The sequence below is a fragment of the Symphodus melops genome (genome assembly GCF_947650265.1).
Source record: "Symphodus melops genome assembly, chromosome: 10".
Classification (NCBI taxonomy): Eukaryota; Metazoa; Chordata; class Actinopteri; order Labriformes; family Labridae; genus Symphodus; species Symphodus melops.
Genome location: NC_136700.1, coordinates 4,631,023 through 4,645,619, shown reverse-complemented (window position 1 = coordinate 4,645,619; position 14,597 = coordinate 4,631,023). Strand labels below are relative to the sequence as shown.

The 14,597-nt window shown below is 41.9% G+C and overlaps 1 protein-coding gene across 6 annotated transcripts in view; it reads right to left on the bottom strand.

Annotated features, from left to right (window-relative positions):
• Window positions 1-10: 10 nt before the first annotated feature.
• nbeab (neurobeachin b) overlaps window positions 11-14,597 on the bottom strand; it is a 170,710-nt gene continuing 156,123 nt past the window's right edge. For 4 of the 6 annotated variants that reach the window (XM_079354490.1, XM_079354485.1, XM_079354487.1 and 1 more), the window contains 9 exons: window positions 10,348-10,437; window positions 9,107-9,299; window positions 8,301-8,372; window positions 7,977-8,132; window positions 7,247-7,417; window positions 4,680-4,781; window positions 4,216-4,412; window positions 3,753-3,904; window positions 11-1,639 (listed from right to left, as the gene is read on the bottom strand). In XM_079354490.1, coding sequence (XP_079210616.1) covers window positions 1,549-1,639; window positions 3,753-3,904; window positions 4,216-4,412; window positions 4,680-4,781; window positions 7,247-7,417; window positions 7,977-8,132; window positions 8,301-8,372; window positions 9,107-9,299; window positions 10,348-10,437 — 1,224 coding nt within the window. In that variant the 3' untranslated portion in view covers window positions 11-1,548. The remainder of the gene's footprint in view (window positions 1,640-3,752; window positions 3,905-4,215; window positions 4,413-4,679; window positions 4,782-7,246; window positions 7,418-7,976; window positions 8,133-8,300; window positions 8,373-9,106; window positions 9,300-10,347; window positions 10,438-14,597) is intronic. The other 2 variants (XM_079354486.1, XM_079354488.1) reach the window with 1 other exon arrangement.

Genomic DNA, 14,597 nt, shown 5'->3' with positions numbered 1-14,597 from the left:
ATAGTAAGTCATTGAAAATGACAGTCATTAAAAAAAATATTTTTAAAATTCACAGTAATGAAATATGATTTTAGAGATGCACAAAGCAAACCCAACGCTTTCATGAGCTTTAACATGCAGGAGTTCAGCGTTGGGTAAGGCGGTGTCTTGTACCGCCAAAAGAAAATTAGATTTTTTAAAAGTCCATTTGCATATTTTTTGTTCATTTTACATTTTCAGCACACAGCAGCAGACCTATTTTCCCCACAGAAATTAAAAGACACAATTGCATTCATAACCACAAAAATAAACATTCACTTTTGATTGACTTCTCTGCTCATCATTACATTATTTGTCACGCAGCTGAAAGACGTTCTACCTTCACAGAAACTAAGTTTTAATATTGCTTACCAGTGCATGGTGTTCAAGCATGAACCACTGATCAGAAATTCACAGATCCAAAATGGGCTATAGCAAATATTGTGTGCATGAACAGGCAAAGTAATTCAAACCGTGAGATGCAAAAGGGATAAAACCGTTTGCTTGGCCAACAATTGTTGAAAATCCTTTCAATGACAATCTTAACAAATGTCTTGCAGCTTAACCACAAATATCTAAAAGAAACTAAAAATACTGTCCAACTAATCTGGTCATTTATGCCGAAGGAAATTTAAGCAAGAAACAAAATGTTGATCATTTCCGCCAAAAATCCCACCTGAACAGTTTAAAGATATCACAGTGAGAATCGTTTTATTTTTTTTTTGTAAATTAATACAAGTAAAGTTCTTTATTTAAAATATAGAACTGCAACCATTATCATCTGGATGACATCATGATTAAGAACTAAGATTTCACGAAAGACTAAGCTCACACTGAATTAGACATTTCCTCCATAAAGACAAACACACCAAAGAAACATTTACACTTTTCACATACAAATACACCGATCACTATTCATAACAATGAGAAAACAATAGCCACACGCATGTATTGCTAATCATCTAATATCTGAAGTGTAATGAAGACGTTTGAAACATTTTATTCATGGCATTCATGATGGAAATGTTGGTAACATAGTGGCTAATCTAAAAGCATTTAGATCTTAGTCAAAGCCTTTACAGGGAAGAATCCCTTTACACTGTAATATTTACAAGTAGTTTTTTTCCTTAGAAAAGTGTTCCAAGTGACATATGTATCTGCCATACAAATGTTGTATAAATGTTCCTTAAAGAGAATAATTTTTATTTTCACAGTTTCAAACAGGAACTTATCAGCTTACATGAAGTTTCTTTTCATAAATAAAATGTATCTCAGTCTCTCTTTGCGTTAGCTGGTGTTCAAGTAAGACAAGAAAACAGACAGAAAACGTGTCCAGATTGTTCAGCGACAGATGATTAGTAATAACTCCAACGGATTAACATGTTGGCACACTTTATTAGCATCACGATGCTAATGGTCTCCGACCCGATCAAGCTCCATGTTGATCTTCTGCTCCGAAGCTTGGTTGTTGGTCTGTGGGTGTTTCCTTTTCCCAGGCACACTTGCTCCTGCTGTGTAATGTATCTCTCTTTAGTACCTGTTTTGATGCTCGTAGTGCCATCGGTTGAAATCGATGTTGAAAGCCACGATACTGCCAGACACCATGCCTGTGATTAAAGTCCTGAAGGGCAACAAGATGATGAGAGAGTGAGACCAAATTACAATGATACAGATCACAAGTTAATTTAAGTTCAGTATGAAGAAGAAAACCAAACTAAAAGTAGGCATTTAATCTCCATATTGGTCAAGTGTTTTCCTGTGTTTGAATTTTAAAGGGGTACTCTGATGAGCAAGAAACCGACGTTTTAAATGTGTTCGTTGTTAAAGGCTAGTTCCGTGAATATGAGCGATTTGTTAAAAAGTCTATGGTAGTGAATGAAATGGGGTCATCAGGGACTGTAACAGTAAATTACTAGGTTCCTTTGACAATGAGAGTAGAGCACTGAGACCCACTGTCTTGTTGCAACCTCTTTGCTCTTCTGTATGGCCAACTGGTATGTAGGAAAAGCAGCTGATTTCACAGGGTCGTCTTATAGTGCTACACCCCAGGGGCTTAAATACTGAAGCACAATGAACAGAGTAGCACCAGAATGCCCCTCTGTAAATGAAGCTGTGGAGCAGGAGTCACTTGTGTTCCCTGATGTCAACTTACTCAGGAGGGCTGTAACTGAACCAAGGGGTTCTTAAAATATTGCATTCAAATTATTTGTTAAAGGGGACATATTATGAAAAATCCCCTTTGACAGTGTTTTTGAACATATATTTGGGTTGAGTGTCTACTGAACCACAAAATGTGAAATAAACCCATCCAGTCCTTTTGTTTATAGCTGCATCAGTGTAACAGCACAGAGAAAAGGGCTTCATTTCAAATTTGCTCTCCTTGTGACATCACACTGATTCTGGTTAAAGAAAATAAAAACCAGTGCATGCTCAAAAAATGTCACTTGCGAAGAAGTGACGTCTGCTGCATTTGTCTGCGGCATTTAAAGAGACGCACACACCAAAACAGAGCGTTCTGAGATAGTTGGTTTCTACAGGGTCAAAACCTCCTCTCGTGCTTGATTCATGTTATACTTTGACCAAAGCACAGCACAGACATTGAGAGCACAGGGGACTGTTTGAAAAGGTGGGAAAGGAGGATTATATAATGTCCTCTTTTAAGTGGTGCTCAAAGTAATGTTAAAAACATGATCTAGTACTTCCACTCGGTGTACATTTTGTGGCAAATGTAATTAACATTGTGAAATTTACTTTATACTAATTGATCATTAGTCTATCTGACCATCCCGTGCTTTGTTCAGCATAAATGTGTTTCTTTTTTTGGGTTGGACTCTAAGTGCTGAGGGGGATTTGGCCTTGGGCTATGAAGGAGGAGCCTGAATGATCAGACTCTCTAACCTCTTTTGACTGCCAGGGTCACATGATGACGTCAGGCTTATAGGCCCAGAGCGAGCAATATCCGTCAGCGCCGCTGGCTAGGCACAAATTATGACTCCTGACAAATCGTGCAAATGTCCAACTTTAAACAAAAACATGATGCTGACCTGCCAATTGACTATTGTGTTACTGCAAATTTGAAAAGGGATTTTAGGGCAAAATTCCAACAGCTTCCTGTCCACGGTGTGCACCTTTTTGTCAATTTCTCCAAAATAAATGAATACACAGGAGATACACTGCAATGTTTGTCTCTATGGCAACTGTAGATTCTGATTTAAGGGAAAGGATGCTGGATGTCCCCTTACCTAAATGCTTTGTGACAACCATGCAACACAGGATACACAAGGCTTTTTACCACAGCCTAAACGCAGAGGACAGTACTGAATTTAAGGGAACATTTGTGTTTGCATGCAACACAAAGTGACTCACTATGCAAGCCTACGCATGCACACAGACAATGAAAGAACAAACACCAACCCACAGAGGAATTGTGGGGGAAAAGCGAGGTAAAGCCAACATTGCACACTCTTGTTATTATACAAAGAATTTGGTTAAATTGGTTGAATAACTTCTAGTACCTTTTCTACTCCAGGCTCTAAAAAATATTTTTACCATCTATTTAGATTAAATCAATAAGGTATGATGTCTATCTCCTCAGAGGAGTTTATTTAATGATTTACTTAAATCATTAAATATACCCTATTACAATTATTTGTTCATTAAGTCGGCTTTTTGATAGAAAACATCACTTCTCTCTGTGGCTTTAACTTTGCTGAAAGCAGGCGGCTTGCTCTGACCTTTGATCATGAGAGAGGTCCATTGCTCGGACACCAGCATCACAACCAGGGTAGATGTAGAGCTGTTTGAAGTCACAGGCCTGCCACACCTCCACTACACCGTTATCCCCGCCTGTGACCAAGTTGTGGCCGTCGCTGCTCAAAAGAATAGCCTACAGAGGGAAAAGAAAAACAAAAAAAAAGTCACCTACATTACAATTTCCAATAGTATTTTCAAGTAATAGTTGTCTGGCTGAAACTGTATATTTATTTACACCTGCATGAATGACGGTGGAGTTACAGTACAGTGTGGGAGTGACGTGCACCCTTAGTTCCTTGGTGCATCAAAATATATTTTATTGATAGCAGCACAGTTACAAGATACAACTTGTCTGCAACTCTGATTCTTAGCTGCAATATCTGCAGAAGTATAGAGTCAGTAATATTGCTCCTGTAGTACACAGGTGTCAAAACGTCATCTTACCCTGGTGGAATCATTGATCTCCATCTGTGCCAGCATTTTTCCATTAATGCTGAAGTTGCAGAAGCAGCCCCTCTCGTAGTAGATGATGCAGTGGCCCTCGCTGGACACTGAGATAAACCGTGGACACTGAAAGTGGTCTGGCCCCTCAAGAGCCCGCAGCAGGTCGCCTGTGATGGTGTGGACTAGACATGGACCCACTGCCAAATGAAAAGTAAAACATACTAGTCACTCACCTAATTGTGAACAAACTGCTATTTTGACAGCATGTCCAGAGATAGACTCATGGCCCCAAAGTTTTCTGTGAGACATGTTATAAGTTGTAAAATCTAATGCAATGATTTACTTCATATATAAACTCAGGACCGTATAGTATGGATGCTAATATGCCAGCCCAAAGCATTATGGCCCTGGACTTCCCTTTTTTTCTCTGACAACGATAAATTCAAGTATTCAAGTATACTGACCTTTGGCTCCGCTGATGACCAGGCCCAGCTCTGCACACACTGACACACACACAACTTCCTGGTCATGGCCTGTCAGAACTGCTCGTGGTGCAGGGTAGTCGCCTAAAGGACAGCAGAGACACCATAAAAAAATGACTGTTTTCGACTGATTTTGACTATTTTCTTAATCTAAAAATACAATGGCTAGAGGTTTGCCAATTAATTTAAACCGACTTCGATGTTAAAGGTTGCCTGCAATCTCTGTGCAAAGGTCTACATAACCACCACACCTTCATCAGGCAATAAAATCATACAAACACAAGCACAGTGAGCGTGACACACATCTGCTAGCAGGGAGGTCCCTTTGAATTGTCATGTAAATGGAGGGATGCCCACTGATGGCAGCACAGCCAGTTGATTTCATTCTGTGTGTCACATGATTGATGATGACCGGGGGAGAGGTTAGTGAGGGGAGTTTCGCGGCACCTGGAGCTGACCTCGAGCACTGCCAGAACGGTGTAGGAGGAGAAGTATGACAGCAGCACTCCTAAAATCTGAAATACTGAGCAAGTCCTCATTTCCCTACACGATGCTGCGTCCGACAGCTCAACACTGAATTCACCTGTGAATGACTTTTACTAGTGGACGTTATCTGTATTTGACAAAATAGAAGAGTCACACAATTAAAATGTACCACAATGTTGTTTATTTAAAGATCTAATCAACTGATGTAGAAATTTTAATATAAATTCACTCCACTAGTGATAGAAAACTCCTGTCAAACTCTGTAATATTAATGAGTATTATTGTTCAGTGTGTTTCTGTTGGGTGTTCACACATGACTCAAAAGTTCAGCCTATTCAATGAAAGTTTCTTCATCCACCTAGATGACAGTAAAGGCCTGATAGATGATGTGGACATGTGTCAGACCTCTCTCCTCCTCTCCCATCATCTCCTGTTCCAGCTCGGCATATCGCCTCTGCAGCTGTAGGAGCCCAGTCAGTGAGCTGGACTGTGATCGATGCAGCACAGTCCCTCAGAGACCAGGACCTGAGCAGTGCTGTCAGTCCCAGCACCCGCTGCTGAGGGGGGCTGAATAGGACAAGTGTCAGAAAAGCCTCCAGGGGGGAAAAGGGACTGTGTGCAGCTCACCTTCCCTACAAAAGATTCAATCAGCTTGCACTGCACGCCCCCCCCCCTCTTCTCCTCGCCCTTGGGACGAGACGAAGTCAGGCACCACAATTACCCGGTGCAAATATCCCCTTGTATCGGTGTGATGGAACAAGTCTGAGAGGCAGGGCCATGATTGAGCTGGAATTTTAATTATTACACATATAAGACACATGCAGCCTTTTGGAGTGTGAGGGAAATCAATTTCTTCTGCACGTCACAAATGTTTGATGGGGGAGCATTGATACAGGTGCTACACATTCACACCTCATTCAATGAGCGTTTTTCACAATATAACAGAAATGACAACATCTTTTGATGAATAGGTAAGACATGACACTGTGTTTCAAGTGTAAAGATATAAAAGTTAGTAGTAGTTTATTCCTGAGCCCCCTTACCTCTGTGTTTATATATGGATACTTGATATTGAATAAGAACTGTGTCAAAAATACATCAAGCCAAGTTTTTTTTAGTGAATTGGTTTTCGACTGCATGATGAACATGCTCCACGTTTTCACGCCGCTTCTCTATTTCTTAGGTCTACTTCCTCCATCTTGTTTCTGACATCATGAGATGTAAATGTAAGAGTTTATTTGACTGCACATCCTGTCTTTTGTTTCCTTCCCTTTTGTCCGTTAAAGATGCATTGTAAGCACTCATGGTGTGAATATCAGGGGAATACTGTTTTCCTGCTGCAGTAACACAAGTGCTATTGCCCCTTGCTAATTGGAGGCAACCAAGCTGAAATTCTTAATTAACTGTCCGAGCCTCAGTGAAGTAAATTAGTGAAAACTCACAACTCCTCCAAAGCTCCTAGATTCTGTAACAATAGGAAACACAAGATCTTCTAACAACCGTTCTTACACACGAACAAACACACACACACACACACACACACACACACACACACACACACACTTATTGTCATCCAGAAGGAAAAATAAGAGCACACTCCATTATTCATCTTCAGTTTCAATTCCACACCATATATGGTGCTACTCGCTTCCACAGTCCTGCAACATCTTCTGACGACTGGTTCAAACACAGACAATCAGCGAGAATGAGTATCGAAATGAACTTAAACGAACTGAGCAGAGGAAATCACACACCGGTGTCTCCCATTTTGAATGCCAAGACAGCTGGAGTCCTCTTCTTAAAGGAAGCACTGCTTAATAAAAAGAAGCTCTCATATATCACAAAACCAGTTCAGAAACATTATCCTCTCAGTCTCTCCACACAAGATCACATCTTGTGTGGAGAGCCTTTTTGCCAGCTTTGATCAAAGACTCTTGACTCCAATGTAACTTTTACACAATAGCTCAAGTACCTTTATATGCTATGCCATGTAAAAATAATGTCACTTAGTCTAGAGTTGAATGCCGCAGTATGCTCTGTGTGTGCATGCACATTTCTCTTACTGTTATTTGGGTTATCGCCAATAATATGGTGCCGTCCACTCCAGTACCACAGCAGCAGAGTCGCATCCCTGGACCCTGAGACGATGTAGCAGTCTCCTCCAATGTAAGACTCTGATCTGGCCAGACATGTCACCACATCCCAGTGGCCAAAAACTATCTGGGTCAGCTTGCCTAGAGGAAACATGTTTTCAATGTTAACAAAAATTGCTACTCAGAAGTTCCTGAAATGCAACATGGCCAAACTCCTGCCAGCTGTGTTGTCTAAACCCCACTGGCTGTAGTAAGAGAGTATAGAGTTTTATTTTTGTATCAACAGGCGTGAAAAAAATCCAGTCACAAGTGTTTCATAAGATGACAGACACATCCAACAAAACACACTATGTTATTGTAATTATTTATATCCTCCTATGAAAGATCATCTCATTCACCCAGGAACTGTTTGCGCATTGTAAGCGTGCTTGGCAAGCAGATATCATAATCATGTAGATCACTACAAAGAAAGTTTACTGACCTGTTATCAATTTATGGGCAATCAGCAAAACAAATCAGTACTTAAATCTTTTTTTTTTTAAATAGGGAGGTTCCACTATATTACAGTATTGTCATCTGTTTCCTACAAGACTTGTCGGAAGACAACAGCGACAATACTGTATTACACCCATCGCAGCGTTCAGTCCTCCACACATCAGCGCACACCTGTATAGGAAATACAGTTTACATTGCAACCTACCTGTCTCGGAGGAGTACACACGAAAGCTCTTGTCCCAGAAGCCACACACCAGAATGTAGCGGTTGTCAGCTGTCACCACAAAACAGTGTGAGGTGATTTGGATGCTCTGGTCCACTAGGTCTGTGATCTGACGCTTGTTGCTTCCAGTACTGTTGGCTGTGAGGGGGGAAAAAAAGAAAAGGAAAACAAAACAGGTGTCAATACCTGAGCTGTAACAAACAAGTTATCAAGACAGTTACAGCTAAAACGAATAAAGTTAACCTTTTTTTTTTTTTTTTTTACTTTGATGCTGTATTTTACGACGGAACAAGAGTGTTTACTCACCTACAAGAGAATCCATCTCTATAGGGAGATGATGGGCCTGCTCCAATGAATATCCAGGTGCTCCTCTTAGACCTGGATTGAGGCAAGGAAAGAAGAACATGAATCATTGAGGTCATTGTAAAACATACAAACAAACGAGAGATAGAAAAAGTGGAAGTCCATCCAGAAAGATGTCCATCTGTCTTGCTGTTCTCCTTTATTTAGAGTGTCAAACTGAACGAGATTTTTTGTCCATGCAAACTGTATCCAGATCTAGTTTTAAAACAGCAACGCGCGTCATCATCATTATTCTGAAAAGCCAAACCGCATTTCCCTTCTCTCCGACAGAATGGCAAGGGTGCTGCAGCTGTGTTCATTAGTGTGGGAGCAGCCGGAGCAGCCACACAGTGCGGACTCTTTGGTCCTGAGCTTGCTGTGTTTCTACAGTGACAGATGGGGACGTGTGAGGAGAATGTGGTGCAGTTGCAACCTAATTTCCTAGTAACCATTACTTTGGCCCTCTGACCCTGAGGTGAGTTTGATTCTCAGGGAGGGGCTCTGTGGGTAATGTTGTACACACATGTCTGAAAGGAACATGTGGAAACACTCATGGTCAGCTTACCTTAGAGGTGCGAGCCTCTCACACAGCCAGCTGGCTGCAGCTCTATCATGAGCAGTGGGCAGGTTTGTATTTGATGGTGATGAAGTGATTTTACAGGGAAACTGCTGTGGTAGGTATCACATGTGGTGTGGCACTTTTTTTTTTACGAGGGCATATGTGTATGTTTGAACACATCACCCCCCAATGTGCGCTAAGCTTCACTCACCGACGGTGTTGTGCCATCGGTTGACGGCAAATACGCGGCTGCAGGTGACAGTGACCACAGCAGGCATGGTAAGATGGGGTAGGGTGTTTGCGGCCACATGTGTTACTGGCGAATTAGACGGGAACTTCAACACCATGATGACATCTTGCTGCATCTGGTCCTTGAACATGAGAGGACTCTGTGGAAGGAAACACTATTGAGTAGAAGAGGGAAAAGACAGTGTCATGATGGAGGTTACGATGGAATGAGAGGACGAGTACAAGGATCAAGGACCAGGAAGAGGAAGGAAGGGGATGGAGAAGATGAAGGTATGATAGGATGGGAAAAAGAATGGAAACAGGCAATTAGTGTGGAAGTTGGAGGAAAAAGTAGGTTCAGACACAGAGGAGTGCTTCATGCACTGCTCCCTCAGGAGAGTGCAGTCAGACAGGGGATCGGTCAGACGAGGGCAAGACATGGAAAACTGGGATGAAGAAGACTGTACACGAGATGGTACAAAAGAGATATACATGTATCAGAAAGATTCAGTTCAGTCGAAAAAGAAGAACTACTAAAATAGATCATGTTAGTTCAAAAAGATGTGCTTATTTTTCCTCAGTAAAAGAGGAAGAAGCAGCAATGAAGGAGATAGTGTTCCTGACAATACTGTGAGTTGTAATAGCTCCCCATATTTAGAGGACTTTGACAGAAAAGGACATAAGTGGATGAAAACATTCACATCTGTAGTAGAAGTTAAAATTGAACTAAAATGTCTCAAAGGCATCTGCCTGAAAAGTTTGTTGTAGGGAGAGAAAAACAGAGAGAGCCATGTGGGGATAATGAGGGCTCAGCTTCCTATTACATGGATTAGACAGTGAAGATGGCTTACAGAGAAAAAAAAAAAAGAGAGCAGAACTAGTGGGCCAGTAGGGAGCACTCTTCCCTTTACATCACATTGCTAGCAGGCAGCTCGAGCTATAAAACACAGCACACAATTGGTCCTGAACATGTGTTCTCATATTGCGGGTCTGCGACCTATGTCAGGTGACACATGTAAAAAATATATAGTTTTTATATGAGAGTGTTTTGAGGAAAATATGTGTCCATACAAAATCATCGACATCGATCTCCATTCTGTATGTAGCTACAAATAAAAGCTCGCTAACACACCATCCAGGCTCACAAAGCCCAACGCATCCTCTATCACCAACCAACACCACCAGAGGTGCAGAGATATTTCCCAGCATGCTCATTGCTCTCACCAGGTGCATGGCGGAGCTGCGTGGAGGATGTGGCTCAATAAGCAACTGAGATGGCGTCTGTCCAAAGCTCTGGATCTGTGCCTCTGTGGCCTGCGGGAGGGAGAGAGAGAGCAGAGAAGGGGAGAGAGAGAGCGGCTGTCACAATCAATATGCATCAAAGTGATGGGTCAATGCGTTACTTGACAATGCAAGCAAATCCTAACTCAGCCGTGCCTCTGAGGAAGGGGGGAGGTAAAGGGAAAGGGGAGCACTCCCAATCCGCCTGGGTGCTCCCCCTTCCCCCCTCAGCCTGCAGAGTCATCCAAGTGTTAGTATGGAAGAGACAAGCCTTTTCCTATTAACATGCTTCAGTTAACCATTCCCATTTCCAGGCGCAGGGGCCCCCACTGCATAAACGTTAACCTGGAGTGACACCCAGCTACGACTGCAGCAGGCCGGCCTTCTTTTAGATGTTATTGTGCTTGAAACAAAGGGGAAAAAAACATCACCACACACACACATTTGTATGACACAGAGGCACATAATCACACAAGCAGACCGGGTGATTTGTGTAGTAGGTACCTTAATGATGGATGACTTATGTGCATGGAACTGGGAGTCTGGATGTTAGCGACTAAAGAAAAAACTAAGAACCGAACAGGTTGCACCCTGAGGATGAGGATCAAAACAACATCACAACAGAGGACTATTTTTACTATTATTAGAAAACAACTGCTTTTAAAATAGACAAAAGTTGCCTTTGCCTTTCAGTGAGAGAGAAAAAACAAGCTGCTGAGCTTGACTGAAAGTGGGGCACTCCAGAGTGTGTGTGATTGATGTGACTGGAGCCACTTCCACCATCAGAGGGGAGCTTGTAGACGTCCGTCAATGCCACTGTGCACAATGGAACATACATCGCTCAGCCTTTCGCCTGCCCTTCTGACTGCCTGGGTGACTAGCCCTCATTTTCCTCCGCCTGTACACACCACTCACTATCAAACGGACCTATTGGGTAGCACATGCCAGAGAGGGAGATGTGGCGCGGGACATTTGGAGGTGATACTGAATTAGGACAGGCCACCTGCAAGCCACACAGTCGCCCCAAACGCCCCCTGGTCACTTCCGATTTTCCACAGCACCAAAAAAAGGCCCTGTCCACACTGCTGAGTGCAGTTGCACACCAGTGAAAGTTTCATGTGAGTTGGTGAGCACATTTGGCAACCATTAAGTGCTAGTGAGGGTTTCTTTACAATGCAGTCCATCAAGTAATAAGCAGCTGACATTATGGCTATTTAAGGTTAGGTTTGGGGCGAGGGTCACGATGTCTGTCAGAGTTGGGAAATTTGATACAGAGATCAGACAAACTGAGAAGGCCATGTGGAAAACATCACCATATTTCTTGTAATGATTCTATTACCAGAAAAACTTGGATGCTCTTTGTCCATTTTTCTTAAGTTTTAGAAAATCAAGACACTTAACATTAAGAGTACAATAAGGAAGGACTGTGTATGTGTCTGTTTTTTTGTGTGTCGAGGGACGTGGTCTTACTTGAAGGTTAGCTCAAGAACATGTTGCTCCACCAGATGATCAAAACATGTCAATATCTCCCAGGTGCTTGAACACTAATCCTCTCTGAGGAATGTCAGAAACTTATCTCTATCGCAGTCTGAGATGGAGAGCACTTAACAGCAGTTCATTAGTTTAAGTCACTTCAGGCTCTGCTTTTTGGCTGATAAGTGACACTTATTGCCAAAGCCATCTGGATGATCTTCCCTCCCAGCAACAACAGCCTTGCTTGGGTGAGCACCTAACATCCATCATAACACACTATGTCTGCTTGTCTGTCTGTCTTTCTGACTTTGTTTGCATCTGTAATGGCTGCAGCTCTCTCTCTTTATCTGCTAGCTTGGTCCCAAACTATTGACTCTGATCTCCCAACAGCATCCTCTGGTGCACTCATGCAATGCAGCAACACAACAGCTCTGTCAGTCAGAACACAAACTCGGCCTTGCAGTGACCCGCTAAGCAGCGTGGGATCATGCTGAGTCACGACACCTGAGATCAGCTGTGGCCATTACAAATATGGAGCTGTAAACCTTTTGCCTTTTGGCAAGTTTGGTAGATTATAGAAACAAATTGCTTACATTGAGCACTTCAGGCATTAAGTAGTCTTCCTATTTTTTAAAATCAAGTCAGCACAAAACCACAAAGGCTTCTGCAAAGACAAACAAATGATTAATGTAGTTGTTGTGTTATTATTGCATTGCAAAGACACTGCTGCCCATTCTGAACATACCAATGCAAATTTGCTCAAGGTACACTAATTTGGACTTATTCTAATCCTTAAGTGCTCACAAAGAATTGCCCTCTGGATGTTTCTTGAGTGGCAGCTTAGAATTAGGCATGTGCACTACTGTATGTGGGAGCAGAGATGTTTCAAACAATGTGTCCACCAGTAGGTGATTGTCTCTAATGCCTCAAATAGTTATCATCAAAGACAGTGAACACCGAATCCTATATGATCTGTAACACATATGAAGGGAGTGTCTTATCATTAGGGTCAAACATTTAAACACTTGGGTGACATCACTATGACAAAATCAAGGTGAAGTCAATTTAAAGTGAGTCAGCTGCTTCAAAGCACTTCATCGGCTAGCCACAGCACACTTTGTTGTCTTTGTCAACTACGAGGGGCCGGGAGGGGCTCTGGCAGCCGAGGAGAAATAGAGTCCCACTGATGAATAATTTGTCTGTTTACTTCTGAGTGACACTGCAGGGTCTGAATCAAGGGGTTGCTGTCATGTTTTCCATAAGAGAAGGCTGTCAGGAGGAGTGTCGTGGGGAAAGGACTGCTGTTCCGGCAGTGTGCCCAGTAGAGCTGTCACCGTGTCCTCAACAAGCGGCCCAGCAGCATGTCAGAAGGTGTCATCATTTTAAACTGACACACTGACGGAAATTATCTTTCATGACCTCTAATTTCTTGACATTTCAAAAGCCTTAATTATTGTGACTAATGCCAGATCTGCAGTTTCACCTGTCAGGCTTAGGGTGAATCAATACCCCGGAGTCAATCGTTGATTTCAGCAGGTCTTAGCGAGACATGCATTGGGCACTTTTCCATGCTCCACCTCTTTGACTCCGCCAGGCAGTTTCTCAGACTACTTTAGTGAGGCAAGAGGAAAAGTAAACAGAAGTAAGGATTATTTAAAAAAAAACCCTGAAGAGAATCCCCTTCAAAATGATCATATCATATGGACTGTAAAGAAAACTTGATTTAAAGTACAGTACTTCACATCAGACAGTCAGAGTTGAGTAAACTATATTATCAGATCCAGGAAGAGAAGTGATCTTTTTGTTTGTTTTCGACAATCCATGTCTTTTTAGGGTTGAAAAGTATTCTGTCTTGCAATGGCCGGTATAATATACAATTTATATTACCTTAACTCACCTGTTTGACTGGCCAGTTCAGAACACGTGTTCATGATAGGCTAGGTATTGGTAAATGGGTTAAAGAAAAAAATGTTCTCTTTGTATTACAGGCTGAGGAAAAAATCAACAGGAATAAGAAATGTGACTGAAGGTGTGAAGGCTTGTCTTAATTAGTGCTTATCATATCAGCATTACATCAGTTGCAATTAGAAGAACCTATTTCTCTCTCCAGCACAAATATGTTCAAATGTCACAATCGCAACATCAGCATCAAATGGGCACAATTAGAGATTCTGAATTGCAGGCTTCCTAATCCGAAACTAACGAACAGTGCTGTCATCTCTCAGGGTATCAGTAGGAAGGGTGTAAAAATGATTAAAAATCCCTAAACCTGATGCAAAGCAAGAAAAAAAAAATCCTCTTCACCAAACATTCTCTAAATGATGAAAACTAAACCTTTCACAATACGGCTGTGTAATTAGAAAATCTTCTGCAGGTGATTTGCATAGTGGTCACTTGATAAATAAAGGCGCTCCTGGAAGTGACAGTATATAAATGACTTGTTTTGCAGACAGCAGATGGTGGATATCACAGAGAGAGACAAGCTCACACTGGAAAGAACCACAATGCATGCCAGCTGCTGCAGTCTCTGGTCCCCTTTCCCCTTTATGCAATTAAGCTATTCACGAGTAGTACAGGCGAGCTCATAGATATTCAATTAGTTAGCTCAGAACAAGAAGATTCACTCCTTCATCTATTGATTGATTGACCTCTTTTAATTGATCAAAGAGTCCAGTCAGATTCATTGATCTGATTAAAGAAGTCACATTCTATTCAGCCAA